General features: G+C 40.8%; 1 protein-coding gene across 1 annotated transcript; it reads right to left on the bottom strand.

The window, feature by feature from the left end:
- Positions 1-1,157: 1,157 nt before the first annotated feature.
- On the bottom strand, positions 1,158-24,214 carry eps15 (epidermal growth factor receptor pathway substrate 15). The gene is given in 26 exon segments (XM_056414070.1): positions 1,158-3,203; positions 7,163-7,359; positions 7,444-7,579; positions 8,179-8,249; positions 8,370-8,439; positions 8,962-9,359; positions 9,558-9,602; positions 9,746-9,880; positions 9,883-9,898; positions 10,077-10,157; positions 10,456-10,842; positions 10,948-11,130; positions 11,300-11,461; positions 12,497-12,569; positions 15,040-15,122; positions 16,364-16,520; positions 17,156-17,301; positions 17,570-17,800; positions 18,223-18,282; positions 19,010-19,135; positions 19,721-19,783; positions 19,901-19,996; positions 20,096-20,143; positions 20,245-20,334; positions 20,997-21,038; positions 23,910-24,214. Coding segments are annotated over 26 exon segments (3,267 nt in total). The 5' UTR covers positions 23,937-24,214; the 3' UTR covers positions 1,158-3,059.
- Positions 24,215-24,625: the final 411 nt, after the last annotated feature.

Raw genomic sequence — 24,625 nt, 5'->3', positions numbered from 1 at the left:
CATGTTGTTATAAATAAAGCCTCCAAAATATACAATTAAAAGTTACACATCATTAGCCTTATAATTAGACGTCTTTATTTAAAAAGGAATGATACTAATATTAATATGCTGTATTTTAAGGGTATTTTAACTTTCAAGCCAGTTTGAAGTCATTAAAAGTCATCCACATTTCCAGTGACTGGGAGATTGTTGTTTCCAAAGTAAAAAGTGGGCTTTTGAATTCATTATTTTAGCAAATACTTTAAAGTATACATTAATAAAGGGATATACATTTAAACAAAGGATGGTCATGATAGTATGTGCTTTATTATGAAACAGGCTGTATTTGTGGTAACTTTTAATGCTGCATTCCTTTGCATGAAATCATAAACTCTGACCCCATTTTATAATTACATGCTGGTGATTTTAATTGCATAGTTGTACATTTACTAGTGTTGAGTGTGTTAAGTAGAAGGTAAACTTTCCTTTACCACAAAATCAATCAAATAGAGGGAAATATCGTACTTTTTCCTCCACAAAAACTAATTAAGTAGCAGATAATGTCTCAGCTTCCTAACTTAAGCTTGTATGAAAGAAGATGAGTTTCTATAGATAGTATAATTAGTTCAAAATATTTCTGTATATTTGTCAATTTATAAGTGCGAATGTAACAAAGTAAAATATTAGTAAACACTACATCAATAATGTTAAGTAAAAGCAGAAGTGCAAAATGTACTGTGGTCCATTAGTCTGTTACATTATTATGTTTTATTTAATCATTAATACAAATACACTATTTATAGGCATAATTTTAATTCAGTTGGTTAAGGCGGAGCTAATTTTTGTAACTTTGTTTACTGTTGGGTTGTTTATTCAATAATGGTGCATCATATTTGATCAGATAGTGAAAACAAGAGTACTTCCATCTGAAATGTAGTGGAGTAGAAGTAAAAGGTAGCATATTACTTAAATATATTGCAATCTGTTGAACTAAACTACAAGTAAGTCTTAAGTTACTTTGCACCACTGATTTTATTTTTAAACAAGTAAATAACACATTTATTATATACACAAATGAATAAGTTATTTACACAAGTAAATAAACTAAATCGTCTTCCACCAATGGCTGTTTAAAACATGACTTGATCCAAGTAAGAACAAACAAACTGCACAACTACACATGTTTAATATTTATTCTGTTCAATTAAATGCATTACATATTCTGGCCAAATAATGATTTGATTTTACTCTACATGTTAGAAAATACAAAATAAAAATACAAGTAGCTTGAGTTTTTAAAAAGCCTTTATGGGTAAGCCTACAAACATAAGTGGTTCTTGATTTGCAAAAGGAGTCTGTACAAATGAGTAACGCGTCCGGTGGAGTTAAACTGTCATATGACCGACAGACGGCTGCCGTTCTCTGGAGTTTACAATAAACGTGAACGGTAAGTAGGAAGTGCAGCTTGAACAACAGGCAGTAAACTAGCTAAACATGAGAAGTGGAAACTATGACGATGCTCGTTTTCCTTAAAGCCGAGAAGTGACAGAACAAGAAGAAGTTTAGTCAGAAATCAGCAAAGAGAACGACAACGAAACCATCTGCTGTACAACTTCACTTGTTCAGAGAACCATCGCGGCTCAGCACACGGCATTGGGTAGCTTGTTTACTGGGAGAAAACACAAAATGGAGAGAATCACTGGCTGTGGCTGCCACTGTTTGTTGCTGTGGAAGACAAACTGCTCCACCGAGACACAGGAGAGCTAATCCACTTTACGGACTGATTGAATTAGTCCCTCAGAGGAAGCATCTGGGAATATGAAAGTCATACAAACGATAACCAAAGTAGTAACAACAGTGACTCACTTCAAAATGGAAGTTGAACTTTAAGATACTTAAAGATGTCTGCTTTAGGGAGACTGCTGAGCGCCTAACCCGTGATCAGTGAGAATTAACATGACTATTGACACTATTTAATGGAAATGGACAGACAACGCCTTTTCCACACTTTGATTCATCCATGACAACCAAGTTCACATTTTTTTAAGTTGGTTTGTTAGTGTCAATAATAAAGACATTAATAATAAAGTCATTAATAAAGACTGTCATACTAAGTATTTGGTGTTGGACTCTCAAAAAGAAGAAGTAATGTTATCATTGTGTGCAATTCCTTGAAGTGTGCCCTGAAATGTAATGCTAGTTGATATGGAATAGATGTAGTATCACTCCTTTCAGTACCTCCCAAAAAAAGTATCGACAGACACATTACTGAAATGTAAAAGAAATTAAAGTATCAAGATGAACGTGGTAGCATTTGATGGTTTTGTTAAACTTTTGTATAAATCTGCACATGTGCTTCACATATCAGAGGACTGGTAACTTCAAGTTAAATAAGTAGAAATCGTGTCACCCGGTCCTGAACAAGTACTTTTTTTAATGAAAATCTCATCGGCCTTCTGCCATCATACGGAAATATACGAGTACATGGTCACTCCATTTTTAAAAGACTACCTCACACTCTAATATTGTTAAAGTGCCTCAAAAAACACCCCGCCCCTCAGCCTATGGCCGTGAACAATTTTTCTTTAGGCTCAACAAAATGAACGAGAGACCATTTCTAATTAAATAAATCTCATAAAATTCATGAAAATAACTTCATTTGCTAGAGTGAGCCGAGTTTTAAGAAAGTGTAACGAGTACTGTTAGTGGATAAAGACGAGACTTCTGACATGGCTATTTCAATCAAGTTGTGAGTGCATTAAATAAATTACATTCTGGAGAGTCAGAGACATTTGTCGCATGATGTTGAAATCAACGGAGCGATCTCTACATCCACATTCACTGCATTTCATTTTTCAACAATCCATTGCATTGCCAGTGAACGGTGAACACAGTCTGGGGAGGAGGAGGAAGATTCACAGATGGGTTTGTTCCAAGTAAATCTCTTCAAGGGGTCAGCGGGTGCTGCGGATTCAGTCTTGTTTAGTCCCCACTATGCTTTGGTGCTTTTTGGGCTGGGCCAGGCTGTGCCGTGCCGTGCCGAGCCAGTGGATGAGGGGATGGGGGGGGAGACGAGCTCCTCAGGAGAGTTCAGACTGGCTGAGTGCGATGGCCAGCTCCAGGTCCTCTTGCTCCTGCTGGGTGAGCCGGGCAAGTCGCTCCTTTTCCTCTCGCTCGCTCTCGCGCTTTGCCCACTCCATCATGTCTTCCTCTGTTGGATACTGCTACATGAACACAGAAAGCACACACACACAGAAAAAACACACACACACAAACACACACACAAGGGGGAAGGTGAAAACACACACATATGCGAAGAAATATGGGGAGAGGAGACAAAGACAAACACATATATACAGTTAAAAGATTCTCAAGGATATATTAGCGTATTCTTAGAGCCTGCTGACACTAGATAACCAACAAAAGATGCAATAATGTAATGCATACTATTATTATTACGAGCTTGATAATGGAAATGTTATTGTATTACATTTAACAGGTGATTCAAGGATTTATCCTCATTATAAAACACAGGATGGAACAATCAAACTACGATGTAGCGTGTATTGTTATCCATGTCATCATGATAAGAGGAATAATATCTCAGAGGGATTTCTTTAGGACAATATCAATAAATCAGATTTTAAAATCTCTCAATATTAGTGATCTTTTTGACTGAACTCATAACATACACACATTTTCAATAAGAATGCCTTAAATGTGATTGGGATTATTATCATTATAAAACTTCTAAGAGCTGTGATGTACACAACATTTAATAGTTATTAAAATTGCAGATGTTTGAGGAATGTTAGGTTAATGGACATGCTCCAAAAGGTCCCTGGCTGGAATCGAACCTGTGATGTTTTAGTTTCCATGGTATGTATCTTAGCCTCTGGGCCACTGTGACACACACCACTAGACATTACTATGGTGATGATGCAGTGGGTCACAGAGAAGGGGTCCTGAACTGGAGAGTGGTGCGGCTGAAAAATCACAATGTGGGCTTCTACAATTTTAAAGTCGTAGGAGGTGCAATATTTGTTAAAAGGGAGTCAAAAAAACATTTTAAATGAAAGGTTGTTCTGTTGCAGAGTTGTCTGGACCTGCTCATCATATTCTACAAACTTTAAAAATCCTCTGTTTAGTACAGATCCCTGCAACAACAACAAAAATCACAGCATGATCATTTGAATATGTTTTTCAATGAAAATGAGAATAATGGAAGAGAAGAAATAAGAAATCATTCGATCGAATACTGCAAACCATATGACGACTCCAATATCAGCCCAAGAAATCCATAAAGATATTTTACTTATTGTGTTTTTTAATAAGCACTTCCTATCTCTGTAATATTTCTAATGAGGGTAAAGTAGCGACAGATATCTCGATGCCTGAACTTTCATTTATCACAAACCCACTGACAACGGACCTTTCTCAAAGTGGACATTTTGACGTGATCATTGCAGAAGAAGCACATGCGTAACTGATTCAACAAATTTACGGTTAATTTAGTTTTATCTGCATCAGTTAGCGGGCTGTAAATCAAAAATATTTCACATCCCTGTCCGAAACCCCACTGAACGGACACACAACCATTTAAATCAAATTGAAATCAACTGTCGGATAACGGAAGGAAGAGAGCTTTTAAACACACAGAAGGCTGGTTAAGACGGTTCACGGTTACAGATCGCTCATGCACTGAGCCGACAGGCTCGGTATTCTCAAGGAACCGCAGACAGAAGCGTCCGGCGTGCATCACCCCGTGCAAAGGAAAGCAGGCGATGATGACGACGTTCACGAGCGTGTTTCAGATGGTGAATTTGGTGTAGAGTGCGCAGAACATGCATGACGACAACATTGAAGAAACATCGATAGAATTTAGTAGAGAACGTGCATTTATTACTTGTGGCTGGTACATCCCAGTGCTGCTTTTAAATATAAATGAAATCAGACATAAATTAAGTTCTTATGTGGCAAGAGAAATGATGCGTTTTAGAAGTCAGCTTAAAGAATAACTGGTACTTGTGTCTTTACTTTTAGTTATTAAAGTGATTTAGTGAGATTCTGTCAAAGTGCTCGTGAGGACCATCCTTTGCATGTTTCCTCCCAATTAGTTATAAAGCATGCCACTCTGGAGGTTATTGGATATATTATATATGTTTCTGCTTTCCATCAGGCTAGTATGATATCAGAATACATAAATATGAACATATTCGTAAAACATGCTCGAGATAAAATTACCAAGATTAAAAACCTGTCTACCTTCATTATTGTGTAATCATTTACCAATATGTCCACGCTTACAACTTCACGACAAAGCAGCAATGCGACAAACAGAAGTAGCTGCTTGAAAAGAAGTTTGAATTAAAATAAAACTTAAATTCATGCTTTAGAAAATCACAACTAAATGAACTGAATATGCAAATAAATGTGGTTATGGTCCATTAAAAGCTCAAGCATTTGCAGATGATAATATCATGGATGCACATAGAAGCCAGAGATGGTGCCCTTGATTCAACTCTTTATTCAACTTTCTTGACAGAGGTGTAAAGACAGACAGACAGAGAGAACACAGACGCTCCGTTTCTCCACAACACACTGCTGACCAGACACGGGTTGAAAGGAACCGACAAGCGAAGGGCTGCTTGGGTGAACAGATGCATGGATGAATAAATAGCGGCGCGTGTCGAGGAAAACAAATGAAGGCGGTCTGAAGGATGGGAGAAGCAGTGAGTGTGAGCGAATGAGATCCCAACACACAGTTCGTGCGTGCAGGTCAGGGGTCAACAACATGAGGACATGCAGGCGCAGTAGAGGGAGAGGCCGGAGAATCAATACGGCCTCCGAATAAAAGTCATGCATCCAAAATTCACAGTACATTTCTATGCAGTATTAAAAAGGCTTGATCGGAGAGGATTTTATTACTCTTACTAATTTATTCCTGATAAACTAACGAGGGTCCAACCAATGTTTGGATTTGAAGTACAATATCAAATATTGCCGTTTTCTTAATAACTTGGCTACTTTTATTTTTTGAATGTCACATTTATGACTTCCTGCACATATTTAAATGAAGGGGGGGGGGTGAAGACAGGAAACAGTAATTCCCTTTTTTCTTCTCGGTTGAAGCAATTGTAGATAATCAAATGTATCATTTCCCAAAAAAAGCATCTTATGCTTAGTTTAGCGGCTATAAATTTGTCCTGGAGCATATGAAATCTCTGAGTTTGCACCAACGATAGCATTTCATGAACCTCAGAGTTTACAGGTAGAAACTGTCTGAAATGGGATCTCACTTAAGAGGCCGAAGGCACTGCTCTGCACCTCGCTAGTCATGGTGACTCGAATGTGCCACAAATGTGTCATCTCAATAACATACGGACTACGAGCCCAGTCACTGGGTCAGACCATAAATAGGCACTTTGCCCCAATGGCAATTAGAAATGTACCTGAAAGGCATTTAATGAAATGTTTTGCAAGAATGAAACGTGCATATGCGCAGGCTGTAATGTCGGTGGGCTTCGTTGGGATGGAAACAAAAGCCAAATACAAGCAGCCTGTCATCTCTCCATTCACTGCCCACCATGAGGCGGGACTTGGCAAAACACAGATAGACATGTATGATCGACTCATTTGAAACAGAACTTGTGTCCGTTTCAAAAAATATGTTACAGACTTAAAATATCAATATATCTAGAATTGCTATTGTGGCATTTTTTTTTACATTTCCTCATAAAGTTAGACAGTGCAACTTCAAAACATGGGGCATAAATTAAGTGCAATCCCAATATAAATCAGTAACAAAAACTATAAGAATCTTTACATGGCACAAAAATATATTGCATTCCTAATAAAGAGCTAAAATATACACCAGCAGCAAACAGAATGCAAGAAAAATGAACTAAATTCTAGAAGCTTCAAAGCTTATGTTAGCTTAGCTCAAGGAAACAAGGTTATTAAATAAACAAATATAGCATCAGGAACTTGTGTGAAAATTATTATGAACCGATTAGTTCCCTTCTTTGGGACTTTTTTTTAAATGGCAGTGGATGGAGTGATTTATAAAGCTGGCCTGATTTGCTTGGTGCTTCTGACTATTAATTATTAGCAGGAAAAAAATGAAAAGTGAAGATGGCAGTGACTAGTCAGGTGAAGGTGACGGAGAGGGCGAGGTGCTCACTTTGTCAAAGCTGGCAAATCGGTCAGTTTCCCGTGCGTTGTGACGAGGAGGGGAGGAAGGGGCGAAGGGGTCGGCTAAAGGATCCTTAGCAGGCAGGGAAGAGGAGGAGAAGTCTCCCGGAGGCTGCTGCTTGAGGAAGGGCCCTCGTCGTTGGAAGGAGTCAGACGAATCTGTCCTGGAGACGGCCGATCTCTTACCTGAGGCACAGACACAGAGCCATTAATACATGTTAAAATGACTCTGAAGAGCCCCCCAGTTATCTTTTCAGAGCAAGTACTGACCTGGAGGTGGAGGAGGTGGTCTGGTTGGCGTACCCGTTTTTGGGGGCAGGGCTGGGGGAACATCAGGGCCAGCAGACTGGCTTTCTTCCAGGAACAGGTTCTTATTGTTGATGCCAAACTGGTCAGCACCGTTTGACTGCAACATAAGGTTTACACCAAATCAAATACATACAGCACCATCATAGGACAGCATATGGGAGCGTAAGAACGGGAGGAAACAAACGACAGAGTTGCTGCTATAGATCAAAGCTGGAATCACAGCAGCCCATTTTTTGGAATTGGTGAGGACTTTATTCAGGGTGCCATACAGAATGTATTCACTCTGATTTAAAAGACATTGTTAATCAATGTATGCGTGATATTTGGCAATATTCCAGGAATTTCTGAAATTGTCATAATCTGTATGAATAAGGCCGTAGTCTCTGGGACGTCGCCAATAGGTTTCCGAAGAGCCGTGGTGACGCTCAAAGTGCCCCGGCTAGCGCCACGTCAGCAGAGGCTTAATATCATTTAAAACAGGGGAGATTTATACAAAAGATCTCCCCCCATACGGTTGTCATGAACAGGGCTATTAGCCAAAGAGAACACATGTTTTGTCCCGGGCTGTAAACATGTTGATTTCTGCATTTTGACACAAGGGTCTAAAGCAGGGGTGCTCACACTTTTTCAGCACGTGAGCTACTTATAAAATGACCAAGTCAAAATGATCTAGCATGAACAACACCTCTCGATTACCTTTGTCAAAGCACTGAAATCTGCAAAGCCTCCTCCAAACGACTCATTACCAAACACAGCCGCAAACGGATCTGAAAGACACGAGCATATAAAAGTCACGCCGCATACAGACAGTTATTAGTGTATATTATCATATCAACAGCTGCAATGGTATCTGTCCCCAGAGGGTGGCGCTACACCACATGCCATACCTGTGTCTGAGCTGGCGTTCACTGAAGTACCACCTGGAGCAAATGGGTCATTGGATGCTGCAGTGTCCTTCTAAAAACAGAACATATCGTACTTATCAATATCTTAGCATATTATTATTATTGAATAAAATCAGCTGTGGACGGAAATATCCTCAAACTTAATTTGATTCACTAGAACTATGAAGTGATGAACTTCATAGAACAACAAACTGCTGATCGCATTCATCACTTTTATCCAGACTGATTATTATTAATTAATATCATTTATGTTTTAAGTGACTAGAAACACAAAATATAACAAATGTGTTGATTCCACATTCAAACAGTTCCTGTTGATAACTCTTTAGAGTAGGGAGATATGGCTAAGACAGCAGCATAAAAACAATTATAAAAACAGCATATTTTTTTGTTTAACTGGTTGCAGGTACAAATATGGGCCTGTTAACCGCCTTGCGTAAAAGATTGTGATTTAAACAAACACTTAAAATCATCAAAAAACATCCATGATTTATTGTCCGATTCTCTTCATCAAGAATGCTCAATAAATCTGAGCGAGTACATCGAGACCCATTTGTACGGCAGGCCCACTCACCACGGCCAGATCAGAGGTGGGTAGAGAGAAGTTGAAGGGGTCTGCCCCTTCGTCCTGGGTACCAAATGGATCCGCCTCCCCGGTGGCTGGCGTTGTGCCACCAAACGCGTCAGAGACGGCCAAATTGTTGACCGTGGTGCTGAATGGATCCTTGGCTACTACAGCTGGGTTGGTAGGTTTTGAGGAGAAGGGATCTGGACCTGCTGCTGGTCCAGCTGCTACATCACTAGGCTTGGTTGCAAACAGGTTTGGTTCTGGGAGACCAGCAGTGGTACCAAACAGATCAGCTGCGCTGGCAGTGAATGGGTCGTCTGAGGCAAAAGGGGCGCTGGGGGCCTGGAAGAAAGAGTCTGCAGCAAAGGGGTCGGACCCTTTGAACGGATCTCCACCAAACGGATCTGATTTAACAGAAACGGCAAAAGATACAAAGTGTGAACATTGACTATTGTAGACTTGGTTCGTGCTCGTCAGAAAACGCATCAAATATTAATCGATGCATTTTGGGGAATTTGTTTCATCTGAACCGTTTACTGTCAGGCAAAATGAGCTTTCCTGTTAAATTACTTTCGAATGGGGATTTGACTTTGAGAACTCACCTGCAACATCCACTTTTCCAAATGGATCATCTTTGAATGGATCGTCTATAAAAAAGGATTTAAAAAAAGATATCACACATTGAGGCTGCCTCATTCTGCAAGTACCCTAAACTAATCTACAATAAATAGAATAAAGACATGGTATTTGTAAGCTATTCACTAAACTTAAGACGTTGGTTGGAACTCACGGTCAGTAAAGGGGTCTGTATGGAAGAAGTCCATCTCAGGCAGGGAGGGGGGGCTGGTCTGAGGCGGCATAGAGCGAGGGCCGACTTGAGGTGGCAACGAGTTGGGGGGTCTTTCCGGGGACTCAGCTGGCTCTCTGGCTCTGGCGATGCGATCTGTTGACCAGCAACAGGCTTGACCGCGACAGTAATTGATTCGTCGCGTTTACACGACACATGATTAATGCACGCCTAAATAACCTCAGAGCTACATATGTTAAACAAAGGTCTGCGGTGTAAGGAAGCTCACTTTGCTAAATGATTCAAATGGACCTCAGCGACTCAGGGCTCTTACCTTTGGTGAGCTCTCTTTAGGCAATTCCTCTGCATCATTCATGAGCTGCGTGGAGAGGTCGGGTGTAGGGCTACTGTGCTCCTGGAGACATTAGAGACAACACAGATGACTAGTGTTACTTAAAGTTACATTCTGAGAATCTATACATTATATTATACATTTGGTAAAATTCCTGTTTTACTCCAGAATTCCAATCACAACCAAAGTAAATGGAGTTTGCTAGTCTTGCATGCTTGGTGTGTGTAAAATAAGAAAAAAGGAGACGGTCCAATTTTTGTGCAATAGTGAAAAACAGTTGCAATAGAAACTGATGGATAGACGTGCTTTCCATTTATAAAAAGGGACTGATAACTAAGGCAAGTGTATTTATTACCCTCACCGTGTTTTCAAGTGGTTTGGCAAAGGCCGATCGATTATTGTACACATCAGAGGAGGAGAGACTAGTATAGAGATCATCCAAGGGATCATATTTTGGACTCTCTTCCTCCTTCTCTTCTTCCTCTTCTTCCTTCTCTTCCTTCTCTTTTTGGTCCGACTGTTCTCTCTGCGGATTGAAGACAGCCGATGGATCTTCCTCCTTCAGCTCTTTAGGCTGGTCCTCCTGGAAGAGGTCCTGCTGGAAGGGATGCCCCTGGCGCAGCTCTGCAGCGAAGCCGGTTGATCCGTTGACCATGACAGGAGAGTTGTCCTCCAGGGCTCTTTTCCAGCTGAGCTGGGCAGTTACTGACCTCTCTTCCACCTGAAGGTTGTTCAGCTTCTGCTGAACCTAAGAGAGCACAGAGGTTCAAAGAATAACACGGAGAAAGAGAGAAAAAAAAAATAGGTCCTATATAGTTGGAGAAAGGAGATTCATAGATTCACCCAAACCCACCTGGGAAACTTGTGTAAAGGAGTCGTGGACAGACTCTTGGAGAGGTGTGAGCTGCTCCTCAGCGGCCTGGACCTTCTCCTGCAGCTTCCTGCTCTCCTCCTGCAGCGCGAGGAGCTCCTCTCGGGCTTGGACCAGCTCCTCCTCAAACTGACATATCTTCTGTTCCTGGTCCTCATGCTCCGACTGCAGCGATGAAATCTGGGACAGCGTTATGAATAGGCTGGATTCATGGACTGGAATGGGTTATTAATGTATACAACTGATGTAATTTGCAAGTGGTGGTAATTTCTGTTGTCACGTAGCTTTCCAGTATTGATATAAATACATTTGTTTAAAATTCTACAAAACCTACCAGATGGGTTTCTTGGTTGGTTTGCTGGCGAATAAAAGTCAGCTGCTCCTCCAGGGAGCCTTTTTGCTGGTCCAGCTCCTCCAAGGCCTCCTGGACCTTCTGACGCTGAGCCTGGAGCCGCTGCAGCTCCTCGCTCTCCCTCGCCACCTCGACCTGTAAGTCCTGCAGACATCAAAGCAAAGATGTGTATTTATTCACAGGCAAACTTTGGTAGAAAAAAAATAGAATAGGAAAGAGATGAAGAATAACCCGTTTTAAATTACACAGATTATTTAATATATGGATAATTACGAAAAAGACACAAAACATGTAAAAAAAAAAAAAAGGTAGGATGCATAATGACATGCATTACATGTCCACCTCCCAGCCAGTGCGACACATTTTTGTAAGTACAGGTGGATCTGTGTCTTTAGACGGAAGAGCAAAATACTCCAGAAAAGCTTCTAAAAGCTTTGCTTTCATACCCACCAAAAAATACATTCGGCGTGTGAAACTATTAACATGCAAGTAATAATGTCAACCAGTCAGTGTGAGACTGCCACAAATAAATTCTCCACCTTGGAGAAACACTGCAGGAGAAGTCTTAATATAGAGCCTGTGCCGTGGGAGCAGTGCAGATCACAACAACCAAAAAGCACACAATATGTGATGTCCAGAGTATATTTAGAAAAACCACAATACAGTATAAATTTGCAGTGCAGATACGAAGTTCAGCTCCATCACCGTGAGACTCCCTCGCACTCCAACTGAATTCCCACAAGCGGCGCAGACTAGCCCTTTAAGCCATCTGCGCCCAAAATAGAGCCCATCTCTCACCATCTCTCAGGCTCACGGCAGACACGCCTACACAAGGACACCAGCCTCTCCTTCTCGGAGAAACACGAACTGTGTTTTTGAACGAGCGTCTAGTCGGCCGGCCAAATGCATTATTGATCTCCTCCTCCAGTATTTACATCGCAGCAAAAGTGAACGACTACTTTAGCACCTGCTGTCTCTTAGCGTCTGCTTTGTCTGACCAGGAGTTGCATCCAGCAGAAATACAAACAGGCTCGTACAAACATCGGTGTTCCAACACTAATCATTTGAGAGGTATCGATTCAATAAAAACAAGAGCAGAGAAGCAGTCTTCCCCCTAAAGGAAATGTACACAACCTTGTAATGCATATGAATCCCGATAAAGAGAAAGTGAGATCCTACCTGTATTTCGATGCTGCGCTGTCTGATGGCCTCCTCCTTCTCCTTGATCTCCTCTTCCACAGTGCTCTTCTCCCTGGGGGTCCAGCATAAGAGACACGAGTATTTAGCCACCGAGGACAGAGCGGAAAGACCCGGTACTCTGAGCCCACCCAGCCCCGTCCAGTTCTCCACTGAGCCTTCTTTACCCTGCACCTGAAGCAGCACCACCTCCTCTCCCTGAACCACCATGGTGTCCTGAAATCACCACTCCACAGAGGGAGACGCCTGAACGTCTGCAGCAGGTGTATGTGTGTGTGTGTGTGTGTGTATGATGTGAAGAAAGGTAGTGTGTGCACAGCGCTGTGAGCGTGGCGAGTGTTGTGAAGTGAGAGGCAGATGGCTGCCTTGAGGATGGAGGGAGCAAGAAGAAAGGGAGGAGGGATGAGTGATGAGCGAAGCTGCCCGTCTGTTCAACCTCTCTGCTTCACTCGCTCACCCACCCAGACAGAGGGGAAATGGAACGGGGTGGGGAGAGAAGGCATCGTGACTGGTGTAGAACCAGCAATCTATAAATGTGCATTATATTTTCCGCTGTTACTAACCATAAGAAGGCACACCAGAAACACTGACAGTCAAGGTGCTGATACGGTTTAAGACACCAGAATGTCAGCCCATTGTCTGCCGTCATTATACCGTATCATTAATCATGATCGATATAAATTATAACATGCATGAAGATAACTGCACATTTTTTTTATATGAATGAAACCTTAATATAGAGATTAATATAGAGGGTTAGTTCTTCACCAGATTAGGATATCCAATATTTGATTTCATTCACATACCCTTCTAATATTCTCAGACTTCTTGAACATCAGAAAAACAACGACACTAAAAGTGTTTTGTTCAAGGAAAGGCAAATAACTGACAACATTGAAAAAGCTTGTCACAAATATATATCCTTTGATTTAAATGCGCTACTGGATCGACCCCCTGTTACTATTTATGTAAAGAGGATGCTCCATTGTTTTCTCAGTGATTAGGACAGTCTAATATGAAAAATTAAACATACATTTTGTTTTAGTATTCAGCTCCAAAACCGGCTAAAAAAAACATTTACCATGAATTGTGTACATGTGTTGTGTTAAAGCCTTACGCAACACTCACTTTCACATTTCGATGACTAAACTAAAAGGCATCAACCTTAGAAAGCACTGATCTTTTGCCTTTCATTTCAACACAGACTAAAAATAACAGCAGCTATTTTTATATTCTACTTGTTCTCACATCAAAATGCACAATTCCCTTGTGAACAGTACATTCCTCTGCCGGCAAACCGAGCGTCAACTCAAGCAGAGTACCAATTATCTTGATCATCACCATCCTCCTCATCTTGAGCAGAAGGCTGCCTACACATTTTGAAGCTTTTGCAAATATGAATCATCTTGTCAAACTCCTCTCGTTTGGCCATCTGTCTGTAGCTCTGATCTTCAATTAGTTTACACTTTATCCACCTTTCCTCAGTTCCTAGAACAGCTGTCCTCCAGTGTGTGCGTGTCTGTCTGTGTGTGTGTGTGTGTGTTAAAAGCTGGGGGGTGGGGGCGGAAAACCAACTTTCTCACTCTCAGCTTTCACAAAAAATGTAAACTGAACGTGGAATATGCCTACTACGAACTATTCATACACTCTGTCATATTCATTGAATGTATTTTAACTCTAAATCTGTCCTTCTGTACACATTACATCTATTGTTCTGTCCATCCTGGAGAGGGATCCTCCTCTGTTGCTCTCCTGGAGGTTTCTTCCCTTTTTTCCCCCTGAAGGGTTATTTGGGAGTTTTTCCTGATCCGATGCAAGGTTTTGGGACAGGGATGTCTATGTGTACAGATTGTAAAGCACTCCGAGACAAATTTGTAATTCGTGAAATTGGGCTATACAAATAAACTGAATTGAATTGAATTAATAATAATCATTTAAACACAATACTCTATATAGACACATACTATAACGTTTACCTTTAAAAAAATATAATTTAACATTTCTTGTTGGCTAGAAGTGAGGAAATAGTGTACATATGAAGTCTCCTTTCACCTCACTGTCAACAGCAGCTACATAACAAGGCCATCTGCTGTGTTTGATAGCCTGCAGCAAGAACACAAATATGTATTTATATAATCTGAGAGCGTGCGAGTGAAATAATCATGAATCATTATCGAACCCAGTGGGGTTCACAAATACCAGCATTAGCTTGTTTCCAGATGTATGGAACATATTTGTGCAGCCTAAGTTAGTGGGAAACACTGCATCCTGCTGGTCAGTAAAGTATACAGAAAGTTAACTCGACATGGACCATGGTCACATTAAAAGCATATTTGGCAAAATCCTTTACCAAGGAAACATAGATCACACCTGCGTCTCACTAAAATTGATCTTTTATGCATATTACAGTCAAACATCACTTAAGAACTGCTACTAGGCTACGCCCTGTCCCCTCCTGTGACATAACCTCATCAGTAAGATGGCACTTACCATTTGTTTAAATCAAAATGAGAACAAAAACGTACTTTTGTAGTTCTACAATCTCGTTACTGAGAGAGTCAAGCTCCTTGATAGCAGAAAAGTCAGCGGACAGGTTCGCCAAGTTGTTCTGAAGAGGAAGCAAGGAGGAAAGACACAAGAGGATTAAAGTCATGACTGATAGTAAAACACCGTAACAATGATGACACTTCATATACTGTCGGCTAACAATTACTTCTCATAGGTATAGACTCATTGTATTACACTAGAGAACAGCAAAATGACGACTATGATGATGAACATGAGCGTTAATGAACTAAAGAGTTACAGTGATGGCTTTACAACTACCACACATGAAGCCACTGATGGAGACACACAATGGCAGGGATGGGAGTGAGACTGAAGCGTAATGCTACTGGTAGGATACGACATTACATTCATTTAGCTGATTGATTTGCATCTACAGCCCGGATGTGTTGCCGTCGCTGCATTCCAAGATACTTCAACTTAACTCTTTTGCATTTCAAAGAGGAATACAGATGTCAAACATGGTTTAGTTTTGGTAACAGAAACACGAATGAGCGAGACGAGGTGGAAGGATGACAAAGACAGGCAGCCTGTTAAAAGTAATGAGATGCCTCAGAGTCAGTAAACTACCACACACACTCACTCAGGATCATCCCACTGCACGTGTGAAGAGGATGCAATGTAAGAGTGTAAAGACAAGACACAGAGGTAAAAACAAAAGATGTGTTGCTTCAGGTGGAAAAGAAAGAGACACAGCTGCAAGCTTAGAAAAAGATCAATGTACATAAAACAATTATTAAAAACCAAAACATATTTTGATAAAAATAATATGTCAGTTATGTTAACATGATAAAACAATATTATATAGGAAACATACATCTAATAAAGATACAAAGTCAGTTTTTATTGTAGTTTTTATGCTTTAAAAGTTTTTTTTTTATATTGCCAAAGACAATCAGCAGTGATTAGGTATGCATCGGTTCTGAACTAAGGCTGGGCAATAAAGCTTTTATCATTTATTTAAGAACTTTAGAGCAAAACTATTAGATTTTCTGAGAAATTTGAGATAGCATGTGCCTGTTATTATCAATTTAGATAACATAATTGTGTACCACAATATCTCGATATATGATTACATCACAGTGATTCTATTGAAAGATGGAAAATTATATAGAACTATTGGCCTGCCTTAGTTCTGAATACGTTTTTCTTTTTAATTACAAAAATATGCTTATGTTCTGTATCACAAGCACATCTTCATGCTGGATGGAAACTACAACCCCCAAAAATGATCCCGGCATCCCTGGTTATTTTTCATTATCTTGAGCTCTGCGAGGGACCCACCAGTTTGACGTTTTGTCGGTCAGATGGAGGTATCATCTCTGGGGCGAGACTCTGCGGAGGTTCCAGGCCTTTAGTCAGCCTCTGATTGATGAGATGAAGCGCCAGGGCAAACTGCTCTCGGGTCAGTTTCCCGATGTCGCTAATGTCACAAAGTTCCCTGAGAAAACAAACAGACGCTCGTTACATCAGAGTAACGATTTACACCTCAGGCAACAACTATTGTTGATAGCCCTAACATTGTGTGCAGTGGTGATAGAGGACAACACACAGGAGAGTCTGAACGGAACAAAAGCTAATCAGATAAATATCCATACTATGTGACTAGTCCGCACGCACTGCAGCGCTCTTATAACCCTGCCCCAGTATTAATTAGGACTACTTGTTCACTGTCATTAGATTAATAATCACAGGAACTATATTTTCAACCTTTATCAATGTTGACTATTTTCAACTCCAATCCTGAGTTAAATTGTATTTTCTATTCTATGTTCATCAGCTGTGTAAAAAGCATGTGTGATTTTACATGATGTGTTCAGCCTAATGCCAACAAAGCCTACTCTGGCAACTGTGATATTCTTCAAATATGTTTGCACTCCGTTTCTCTGCAGTGTAACATTACTGTTGTCATTTTTTCATTTGGACAAAGAAAAAATTAATTACTAGTGAATTGAAATAATTTGATAAAAATCAAGCAAAAGGTCTCAAATCTATCTATATAAATAAAAAGCTACACGGTCAGTGTGTTTAACAGAACTAGGCTTCATATATATATATATGCGTGTATATGCCTACCAGACACGTGCAAGTGTGGCAGAGGGAAGCCCGGTTTTCAAGAAGATGTCTCTGACTTCAGGTCCAGACACAAGGCCGTCCATGTCTCCGTCCGTTTTGCTGAATAGCTCATCATACTTTGCTTTGTCTGCTGGCGACACCACCCACTGCGTCGGCAATATTAAAAAAAACACTTGATTAGCACATTCTACTTCATAATAGAATGTAACACAACCTTCACTGACAACATAACACTAACTCAGAATGTACCTTCACATTCCCACTCGCCTTGTTTTTTTGAAAAACACACTGAACTAGCCAGTTTGAAATCATTTTAAATGTTTTTTTGTTGTAGCTATGGAACAAGAATACAAAAAAACATACAAAAGCTTTTCAGGCACGACATGCACAGGAGGAGACAGGTACTGTACTCACAGGGGCAGCTTCTGGTGTTGGGACAGGAGCGGGGGCAGGTTTAGGGGGGTGGGGCATGGTCTTAGAGCCAGCGTGGGAGGCGCGACTGTCTTTGGCTGAGGGGGGCGAGGGTAACAGGGGCATCACGGGAGGCACCGAGGGTTTTTTCCTCTTAGAGGGTGGAACCAGGGGAGGTGGTAGGGACATGGGAACATGCTCCCCCTCCAGGGCTCTGTACACCAGATACATGGCCTGGGAAAGGGCAACAACAAATCAATGATAACAGACGATGACCAATAAAGTTGTTGCTCTAGTTATTGTGTCCTCGCACTTCTTCCATGTTTCATATTTGATCCATCGAGGGATACAGAAATGGTTTTCCCATCCTGTAATAGCTTGCAAGATTGTACTGTAGAATATAAGCACACATGCATAAAAAGTGAAGACATTTTTAAAACTACTTCTAAAATATTCAGAGAGTGAAGACTGGGGAAAGCCAAAGATATAAGAGCTTGATATGATTTAGATTCCAGGGGGATCAATGCTGTAATAAATTGAAGGAAAAAGCACAGAGTTGAATATATAATTTCAAAAACAGCCTAAACTAAAACTAATAGACTGTAGATGGAACTTATGTGGTTTCTTTCGGTTTGTGATGTTGGCTTATTTCTTACCACAGAAAACTCATCTCTGTCCAACATGCCATCTCTGTCGATGTCACTGAGCTCCCACACCTTCAAGACATACAAATACAGACATTGTTATTGACATGCTTTATTCCAGAACTGTATGATATATAATAACAACACGTGACCTTGAACGCCCTGACACGCTACAGATTCTCACTTCCTCTTCGAATTAGTTTTCTAGCCAACTTTTTTTCTTCTCTTTTACCTTCTGCCTTGTATCATTTCATTTGTTATCATTTGGGCTGGAACATATAGAGAACATTGTGTTAAATACAATCTCATGTAACAGTCTGTCTATTATTGGTTGAAATTAGTTTTTATGAAGGATATTTTGTTTAGCTGGTTAGTTGGTTTTTAAAAAGCCACCTGCGCAAATTGGTAACTATTTAGGTCTGCAATTTTTAAAAGCATTGGATTTCTCTTTTTAGTTTGGTCCCTTTGCATGAAGGATTATCTCGAGTCACGTTGTTGCTACTCTGATCGCTTTACAAATACCACACATGAAGCCACTGATGCAGACACAAAACGGCAGGGATGGGAGGGAGCCTGACCGGAGAGTAATGCTACTGGTAGGAACCACATTCGTTTATCTGATTAATTTGCACCTATTGTTGCATTCCAAAATACTCTTTTCAGCTTAACTCCTTTGCATATGATGATGAACTCAGAGGAATACAGATCTCAAATGTGGTTTGTTTTTGGTAATAGAAACACAAATGAGTGACAAAGTTTAAAAAAAACATTGTAAAAGTGTCCTGTTTGGGGATCATACCCTGCCGAGGATGTCCACTGGCAGTTTGGAGTTCAGCAGGACAGGCTTGACCTTGTCTCCTGTCAGAATCCCTCCTGTAGGACCCAGACTCTCAAAGATAGCATCAAACTTCAACTTCTCCTCAGGCTGGGACAGAAGACAAAGCAGATGTAAATGAGTTAGAAACAATAGAAACTTAATAAATAAATAAAACTCTTGTTTAAAGCCTGTATCAAGGAGGAAGGATACGGATGCTTTCCTTTCAAATTTAAAGCTCAGTTGTCACTTTGTTAAAGTGATTGTAAAAACACTGATGTACACCAATACAGTCCATCAAATTAAATATAAATTATCCAGGAAGGGTGTGGCTCAATCCCATTTCAGTAAGCAGAGTCCCCCATTATATGACTGATCTTTACAATTAACGACCTTCCTTTAGGTCCAAGTGAGTAAATGACAATATGTATTGTATTGATGTCTGGTCATAATAATGTTTATGTATAATTAGTACGGCTGTCCATGTCATATTGAGCAGATACGATTTATTTTACATAAACTCGACAGGAAACATCAGACTCTCTGACGAGTGCCTTTTATATTTTACTAATATAATATATTTTACAACCACTATATCCTATTGTGGTTCTCTTATGAGCAAGAAAAAGGTTTCAAGGTACATTACGATGAAACATAGATCCCTAGCTTACATTAAGAAACTTGCAAGAGCCTCACCTTGACAACCCAGAGAGTGTCAACAGCCACTCCTCCTGCTAACAGCGGGCTGCTTGTGTCATTCTGGAGGTAAACAAAACAGACTTATTCTTTAACTCCTCTAAAAAAATAAAAAAATGTTGTTCAGATAAAAATATCATATACAAAATATTTTGTTGTTATGCACAGTTGAAGACTTACAAATTTCGGAGGAGGAACAGACACATTAAGGCTCCTGAGCGCCACCTCCAGGCCATTTTGAGCACAGGCCACCAACCGCAACGCTATGAAAAATTGCTGATGGGAAGAGAGGTGCATTATGGTCATGATTTTTGTGATCAGTTGCACTTGATACAAACAAATCCATCATGACGCGACACCGCAGTGGATTTCTACCTGTTTGTTTAGAGCACCTTTACGTTCAGAGTCTGCCAAATCCCAGACCTATGGATACCCACACAGTTGATACATTTATTACCATCAACATAAACAGCAAAGACAACAGAGAAGTAATGATGACACTGCACCGATCACTCTTTACCCACCTTCCCCAGGACCAAGTCAGCCAAGCCAGACCTCTTCAGGAACAGAGCTGCATCAGCTGCCGCCACACGCCCACTGGCAGTTGGATCAACCTTCACACAAACACCAAACACACACTCATCATAGCTTATCCCACCTCAGAAACATCAGTAACATCTGCACTGCCGAGAGTGACACTGAATGTCTTATTAGCCAAAAGCAATAGACCACAACCCAAATATACAATTGCGTTTGAATTGGGGTAAGAGGTGGGCAATAAGATCAAATGAAAACTGTGAGAATTGCCCTGTGTAATCGGAGTCTCTGAATGACTCCAATCAATACAGACAACAAATCAAAGCTATTTTATGAGCAGACTATTCGCTCGGTATTGGATCTGTTGGTAGTCTTTCATGAAGCCCACAGTGAGCTCCCCTGGCATGTCAGGCAAAGGGAAACATTATTAATTCATGGCGATACCGGAACAGAAAGGAGAGAAGGGAGCTCACTGCTCAACCCACAACAGTTTATTGAAGCAGTTGAAGCTAGTTCACAATATAAAAAGTGTCCAAATGTGTTATTAAACTTTAGCTATCTCTTATCCAGATAATTGTATAGCACAATACAATAAGTCAATTCATCTTAAAATTACTATATCAAGTAACAGCAATGGGCTCAACACGTAATGGTATACTATAGGAGCAAAACAAACAAACACAACACCAAAGTCAAAATTCAATGAAGTTGAATTTTTGGGAGGAAGATATTTGCATACCTGCTGATAGTATTTGTCATAAATGGGATTTCCATTGGAGAGCTGTAAAGAAAGGGAAAACAAATAATTAAATTCCCAAATTTGATTAGAATGAATATAACCAGCTCTTGCCACATTTAACATTTTACGTATACAAATGTAACACCACACTTGTGTCTGCTCATGAGAACTTTTTGAGGTTTATTTGTTCAAAACCCTAAACGTACCTGCCAGTTTACAAGCCTAGATCACAAGTGTTTGTTGGCTACAGCAAGTGTGTTACCGACTGAGTCAAGACAGCTGCAAAATTTAAATTTTTTAAAAAGACTGATCCATTACAGATGACAGATGCACTCATACAGACTACAAGCAATATGTTAAATACTGCTTTATTTTCCTCATCACGAAAACAGCTGGATTATTTGGCAACGGCCCAAAACATCTGCCGGGTGGGAGCTGAACAGACGAAAGGAACAAAAGAATAGCTCTCATAAAACGTATTTACCATTAAATAAAGAAAGCATGGAAGTGTGTTCTTTTCAGATTTGGGCTGCACCTAATCATTATTCTCCTTTTTAATTGCTTTCTCTTTCCTTTTTATTAACCAAAAAATGATTTATTATATGAAACACCAGAAGTTTCAGTAAAAGGTCCATCACAAGACCAATGGTGCAAAACTTTCCAAAACCCAGATACACACAACAAGTAAATGTTTGGTACGTTTGCCTGATAAATGTCTTTAAAAAAAGAAAATCAAACAATTCTCAAATTTGCCAGAAAGTTATTTTCTCAATCAACTCATTGTCTCAAGACCAGCCGAGGAGAATTTGAGAAGTTACAATTGTTTCATTCCAGGCAAAGATAAGCACATTTTCAGGAGAAAAAGAGAATGTTTCATACGCCATAAAGTGAACATCTGAGTCACAGTGATGAAGAGGGTTCTCGCTGAATGGGAAGCAGAGAGTAATGGCTTCAGGATACGAGCTAACCTTCCCTAGAGTACGGAATAGTTATGGTCCGCAAAACACTTTCAACAGGGCGTCGCTCCACGGACAACTGCTAAGTTTACCTTCTGTCATATCCTCTCTAAACACCCCCCCCTTTCCGGTGTTACCACAACCGTCCTGGGAAGAACAGGAAAATAATCAGCATTTCCTTCGACACATATAGCTGAAACTGCTTTTAAATCAACAGGTGCAGCGATGGAGGAGAGTGGACAGAAATTGTCTGGAGCTGTGACTCAACCGGCGAGTGGCTATTCAACTGGTGCTTAAAAGGCATCGTCATTTTACCGCAGAGAAACTAAATGTACATGCAAAATCATTCCAGAATGTAAAACTAGAGTACAGCAACGCTCCGACAGTCTCGTTACAGACTTGCCCAAATAGCTTGGGCACAGATGAAGACTTGAAGAAAAAATAAATAAATAACGCAGCCTGCGATCAGCATGGTTATCTGTCAGCTTTGCCAACTGCCAATTTAAAGCGAGATAACCGTGTGTGCATGTGTGTGTATACATACACAGACACGTGCACACACACAAACAAACATCTTTCTCTGCCCAATGCAACTTATTTTCTGTGACACACAATAGTGTGCCTGGAACTGTTGGTGACTGTAACACTGTGGGCATTGTGTACTGGTGACTTTAATTGTGCATTGATAAAACACCCCTCAGTCATTCCCCAGACAGCCCATACAAAACACAGGCAGATAGCAAGATGCATTACGGTGCAGGGGTTGACAAGCCAGTCTAGTTTGTCCTGGAAATGTTCAATTCCCTTATTCACCCATGGCAATAAAAACACATTAATGTCACGAGTAACACCAAATAGTAAGTCAGTCGGCGGTAACGCTGACAGCACACTTAAAACAAGCATTGCTGCCTGACAGACCAAAGATGTTTCACAACACAGACATACACACACATGTTTTTGAACTCTTGCGAGATAATAAAAAGTCAAAGCAGCTGGTGGCAGACATCTCGTGTCTGTTGGTAAAGGCAACAGTGGCTCAAGTAACACGTCTGGGACTGTAACCCACGTATTCGATCCGACTGATGCTAAATCACGTATTTAATGTGCAAACACTTTTATTACACAAACTGCATCATTAAAGTTGACCAGCAGCAGTCTGACATTTTGGGACAGAAATGCTGACTGATGGCGACTCAAGTTCACTTCCTCTTGCACAACAACTGTTCACGATATTTGGAGGTTGTGTTTCTGTCCATCTAATGGACACAGAAACAACAGCGGCAGCTCACAGGCCAACAGTTCGTGTTGTCCACTTCAGAAAAGTTCACGGACACGAACACTAACGCGGGTCAGTGGAGCATGTTTACCTCCAACAACAGCAATAAACCGGTCGGTTGTTCAGTCTCACCACCGAACAAGCGACGTCAACGTCAAATGAGTATAACGCCCAATGAGTGCAGCTCAACTTGCTTTATTTGTTGGTTTGTTTAAGCAGTGTTAGCAGACATGACAGTAAAGCCACACATGACTATCTCGTACTAACATGTCTTTCGGACCAACTAGCTAAACGGAGGCAGCACACAAGAAGCCCACCACAACGTCCACTTCCCAACCCAAACTAGCGCCCGAAGCACCGGCTCACTTCCCCTCTCTCAAGTTGTAAAAACACACTGACTAGCTGTTAGCTCGCAGCCTCGCTAGCTAGCTACGCCCTTACGCAGTCGCCGAAGAGATTAAGGCAGAAACTTTTCCCAGTCACAGCGGCGCTGAACTTCCACAAAGAGAGACGAGGGTCGAGGTGAAGCTCGCGTTTCTCGCCCGCCTCGTTTTCTCTCCCCGACACTCATCACCCCGTCGCGGTTGAAATATGTCCCCCCCCCCCCCGGACCCGAGCGGGACGGCGGGGACACGAACACGTTTGCTGCCGTTAGATATGAGTTGTAAGAGACAGTGTTACCTGAGTGAGAGACAGAGTGGCAGCCATAGTGTTTCTGTTTCTGTTTCCCACTGCTTTCACGCTGCGCTCTGCTGCCAGACTCAGACGGAGAGGCCGCTGAGAAAACCCGGCGCCGGAGCGTCAACGGCCGGAATCGATTCACGCGGACGACCCAGAATGCAGACTCCCCTCATACGTCCTCGGTCTCTTGTGGTGTCCCGCCAGCGACACAACCCGTACACTGAAACAAATAACACAACTATATAAAAGCAGATGTGGCGGTTCTACAACTGTCAGGTCCAGAGCAAGATTTTTTAGAAATGTGAGTCAAAGTCCCTCTGGTGCCCCCTCCACGCACACGCACACGCACACAGAGCATATTTCTTAGCTTTTTTTATTTATTTAATGTGACGATTTGCATAAAGTAATAATCTCGGAAATCTGTATCCAAATCAATGTCTGTTAAGGCATTATTTTGTAATTAAAATATACAAAAGTTGATATAAAATCACGTGTACTTGTTTTAGTGTAGGAAGTGAACCCATAGTTTAAAACACCGATCACCCTGGCAAAGTGTAAAAATACTCCACTACAAGTAAGAGTCCTGCATTTAAATTACAAGAGTATGCTAAAATGCCCTTTTCGTATGTGTACTATTATATTATTATTACTAGCATTAGGTAGTAATAACAAATATACATTGTCATTATATATAATATGGTTAAAGTCATTCATGA

This window comes from Pseudoliparis swirei, chromosome 5 (genome assembly GCF_029220125.1).
Source record: "Pseudoliparis swirei isolate HS2019 ecotype Mariana Trench chromosome 5, NWPU_hadal_v1, whole genome shotgun sequence".
Lineage (NCBI taxonomy): Eukaryota > Metazoa > Chordata > Actinopteri > Perciformes > Liparidae > Pseudoliparis > Pseudoliparis swirei.
The sequence above is the reverse complement of the archived record's forward strand: the minus strand, read 5'-3'. Positions and strand labels throughout refer to the sequence as shown.